This window comes from Atta cephalotes (assembly GCF_000143395.1).
Source record: "Atta cephalotes unplaced genomic scaffold scaffold00020, whole genome shotgun sequence".
Classification (NCBI taxonomy): domain Eukaryota; kingdom Metazoa; phylum Arthropoda; class Insecta; order Hymenoptera; family Formicidae; genus Atta; species Atta cephalotes.
The window spans coordinates 3901258-3906274 of NW_012130084.1; the positions used below are offsets into that span (position 1 = coordinate 3901258).

Genomic DNA, 5017 nt, shown 5'->3' on the forward strand with positions numbered 1-5017 from the left:
GTACGTACGTAACTAAATACGTACGTAACGTACGTCGTCTCTACTTTATTATATAGTAAGTAAGTAGTATTTATGTATATATATCTCTCTTTATATATATATATATATATATATATATATATATATATATATATATGGATGCAAAATGTTTAGGTTACTTTCCATTTAATTTTCCACAAACATTCTATTTTTTTAGTATTCAGAGAATAACAAAGATAGAATTACACCTGTGTTAATGTCATCAAATGGAAAGCCCTATATATTTTGCATGTATATATTTAGAATGTTTTCTAGCAAGAGATACAGATGACATAATATAAGAGACTAATATTACATTTGTCTGTTTTTTTTATATGATAAATTTTTCAGCTTATTGATTGGCTGTAGGATAAAAAGATCCAAGAACCTCTCCATCCTACTGCCAATTAAGGTTTGAGAAATTTATTGTTTGAGAAATTTGTCATTTAAAAAATTTGTCGTACTACAAATGAAATACCACAAAATCATATTCTGGAATTTTGTGACAGAACTCAACACAAATGTAGTTTTATCTTTTTTGGTATTCCATGATGAAATAAAGACATAAAACATCAAGTGAAAAGCATTGTTGTGTTGGCATTGCCAATGTTAAATAAAGTTGAAATAATTCACAGTGACTACTTTTCTTTTAGAAGACATAATTGACACAAATATTATTCTATCCTTCTTCAATGATTCAATGAATAATGAAGATAGAATGACATTGTTGATTATGTCTTTTAAAAGAAAAGCAGCCTATGTTACAATGTGTTGTTTATGTTTTTTGCTGGAAAACAACTTTAATTTAATTGTTATAATAGGCGATGGAGCGTGGGATAATGGATATGGTACAATGAAACCTAAAAATTTGATATCCAGTATCTTAGGTGGTACACCAGGCAAGCCAAAATCTATAGTCATTTCAAACCCACATGATTTTAGGCAGGTAAGTTTTCTTTTTGCATATTTTTCAATACATGATATTATCCGCCGATCATTTATTTGCATTATTTATTGATTTGCTGTCAGGTATCTGCAATTATTGATGTCGACATACTGCCAGAAACCTGTCGACGTGTACGTCTATTAAAACATGGATCTGATAAACCTTTGGGATTTTATATCAAGGATGGTGAAAGCTATCGCGTACTGCCACCATCTGCTGGTGGTGGAATTGAGAAGGTTCCAGGTGTATTCATTAGTAGATTGGTACCGGGTGGCTTAGCAGAAAGTACAGGACTTCTAGCTGTGAATGATGAGGTTTTGGAAGTAAATGGTATAGAAGTTGCAGGAAAAACGCTTGATCAGGTAAAGTAATTTTTCAAAAATGATAATTTTACAAAAACGATTTATTAAGTTGCATTAAATTATCAAATGAGAGATATTTCATTTATTACAATAATGATATAACTCAATGATTGTCATTTTTTAGTTAGCTTGCAAAAAAAAATGGAAACTAAAAAAACATATTTTAAAGGAATTGTTTTATTCTCCTATTCTCAGTTATTACATCAAAATTGCATTTTAAAATTAATATTACAAAATTTTAATGATTTAATAAACAATTTTAAGATTCAAGTGAATAAATCAATTACGAAGGGAAAGTTTGTAAAGCCGACACAGAAAGTAAAGTGTGTAAAAGATTATAATAATAGATTTAATATAATAATAGAAAAACGAAGTAATACAAATTAGAATTCTCATTCATAAAAACAATTCGCAATAGTAAAAGAAATACGCATACATTTCAACTCCAAATTTGGATCCTCTTCAGTACAAAGTAATAATAAGAAAAAAAATATATAAGTGTTGAAAATTGCTAATTCTCTTAAAAAAACTATAATTTTTGCGATGTGTCATTTTAGTGAAACCATTAAGATGTGGTATTGTTGTGAAGGTCGTCTCTTATGGAACATGTCTGATTTATTTAATTTGCTAATTCATTAAATTGCCAAATGTATATTACAATATTTTTTGTTGTGCATTTGATTCATTGAAATTTTATTTAAGAAATAATAATAATTAATGGAATTAAGTTAAACATGAATTTGATAGGCGATATGTCATCAAGAGATATCGATCGTTCGATAGTTAGCGTGCGAATGGAAACATTTTATGACGAGAAGTCAAACGACAAGAACAAGATAGAATTGGAGAGAGGGAAGAGACAAGTCAAATTATATTAGAATATAAAGGACTGAAAGGTGTTGTATAATTTTTTAAGTTTAATCCATTATTCTGTTGTTTTATATGTAACATTTCAGAGATAATTTTTGTAAAATTTTTTTATATATAATATCTTTTTATCATAATAATAATCTTTATATTTGTTCAGTCAAATTCATGTGACGTATCCAATCTATATTCCGTGATTATAGAATGTTATGTGATGTTACGATTTATGTGATTCTTGTGCTCATTTTGTTATTAAAGTTCTGCTTGTTTGGTTTACATAGGATGCATCACAGTCTATGCAATTGATTTTATAGACATTCCATGTAGGAATGTAAATTCGAAGAGAGTTTATCTTTGAGTACTCTAATAAAATGTCTCATTTTATTCATCTCCTCCCAGAGTAGGCCATCCGAACAGTGAAACATTTTTAATAATCTTATTAATCTTTTCAGAAATATTATTTAGAAACGGAATGGTGAAATACCTCTGTTTGACTATATTCGTTTTTTTTTATTATGATGTCTGTTTTTTGAGGATCTTGATTGAGTTGCTGGAATTTATTATGTAATCTTTTTATGACGTTATTAAAAATTATTTTTAGAAGGTATCCATTATTAAACAATGTTTTTATGATATAATCAAAATTAGTTTTATGGAATTTAGGATCTGATAACAACAGTATTCTGTCCATCAGATTCAGAATTAAATTCTATTTCTGACAATGGAAATGATGAAAATGATAGTTTAGGTAATGTCCTGAGAAGGTAACTTTGAAATAAAGATTGTAAATGAGTTGGTTATTTTCGTCAATTAACGTGACGTCAAGGAAATTTAAGGATTTGCTTTCTTCTATTGTAAATTTGGGGGGTTCTGAGATGGTAGTTATTCAAAGTTGTTAGTATGCGAAACGTATGTATATTTCTTTTACTTGCGAACTGTTTTTATGAGCATGTTCTAATTTATATTACTTCGTTTTTCTATTATTGAATTATAATCTTTTACACGTACTTCCTGTGTGTCGGTTCATTTACAAAATTTTAATGATTCCAAACGTTCAAACTTATTTTTTGAAAAACTTCGTTTTTTTGAGTTGTATTATTGTTATGTAGCAAAAGAGGAATATGAGAATTATAGTCACAAGCAGAATTACGAAATAATATTTATTCACTTGATTTCAATAAAACTATATTTTCACTAAATACATACAATATATTAATTATATTACGTTGTGTTATTCTAATATGTTTTCTAACATCTGAAATAATATGAATCTTACATAAATAATAAGTACATCTATATAAAGCAGAATACTTACTTTTTCTTATTTTTTTTTATTCATGTATGGGACAGGTGACAGATATGATGATAGCAAATTCCTCTAATCTCATCATAACTGTCAAGCCGGCAAATCAGAGGGCAGCATTAACAGCACCTCGTCGTGGTTCGTTCTCACGTAACAGTCAATTGTCGTCAGGAAGTCGTCAGTCTACGCAGAGTGCCGGTAGCGATGAAGAGGCAGACGAGATTGTCGATCTTACAGGCATGACGATGCAAGATGATGCTTCGGCATCGTCCACTCAGCACCATCACTATCACCATCATCATCACCATCAGAATTATGATCAGGGTGTACTGCATTTGTAGGGTAACGCGTTTTATATTTACAAACTATAGAATGGTAATAGATAATTCGTTATAAAGTATCGAAATATAGGCATGAAAATAGGAAAATGAAATATATAATAGCGAAAAGAAGATAATTTCTACATAGTATTATAAATTGTGTATGACTGATACTCTGAGATGATGCTCCGCGAATTCTATGATTAAGAGACCTTTTATCTCGATACATTGTAACTAGTTGTCTATTGCTTTGGGACGTCATGTATTAGGCAGATTAGACTACACTATCGCGAAGAAGAATATAAATTTTGCTGCCTGACAAATAACGTTCCAAAAATAACAGTGGCCTTATATAATATATCATTCCTGCTAGTTTAAAAAAATAATAGAAAAAGAAGTTCCGTTATAATGCAGCCACACGCCTATTCGTGTATCTATTTCGTCCACCACCGCATGTTTAGACTGTTGAAGTTTTCGAATTTTAATTTCATTTTTATCTATGTTATCTGTTATCCAATTGCGGACTAAGGATTGAAGAGTAATACTTCATAGGACGGTAAGTATTGACAGAAATATCAGGAAAAATGATTGTATTTTTATGAATGTAAAATATTGTTCTTTGCGTGCCTTCATCAAAGTGGAATTAATATGTTAGGGAATGTTAAATTCCAATTATATTTACATGAAAACATTGATGAGGAGACATCGTTTTTAAGATATCTATACTGCCTTCGTAGTTACATGAGTCCATTTTTATATACGCTCAAGCCTACTTTTTCTACTTAATTCGAAAAGACATGTACATATATAAATATATACAAAGATATATTTATAATATTCTAGATATTTTTTTATTGAGTGTATTTTTTTCGTAATCATAAATCTATCACTTGGACTTCCGCAATAAGCCCTATTTTTAACGGGCCATATCGTGCATCATTGTCAAATTATTAATCGCATTAATTACATTATTAATTCCGCGATATCTGAAATATATTTCTTTTTAAGTTTAATGCGTTTCTTATCTTATCCATCTGTCCATGTATCATAGATCATGTATAATATCTAAAAAGTAATATCTTTTTGAAAAAGATATTTGTAGCATGTGAGTCCAAGAAAGAGAGCAAAAGAATACGCGCGCGCGCGAAAGAGAGAGAGAGAGAGAGAGAGAGAGAGAGAGAATGCTTGAACGAGAATATAG

General features: G+C 29.4%; 1 protein-coding gene across 1 annotated transcript in view; it reads left to right on the plus strand.

Annotated features, from left to right (window-relative positions):
* The window catches only part of LOC105619286 (partitioning defective 6 homolog gamma), a 4396-nt gene extending 559 nt beyond the window's left edge, over positions 1 to 3837 (plus strand). Inside the window, exons 3-5 of the mRNA XM_012200810.1 lie at positions 840 to 964; positions 1048 to 1326; positions 3544 to 3837. Coding sequence (XP_012056200.1) covers positions 840 to 964; positions 1048 to 1326; positions 3544 to 3837 — 698 coding nt within the window. The remainder of the gene's footprint in view (positions 1 to 839; positions 965 to 1047; positions 1327 to 3543) is intronic.
* Positions 3838 to 5017: the final 1180 nt, after the last annotated feature.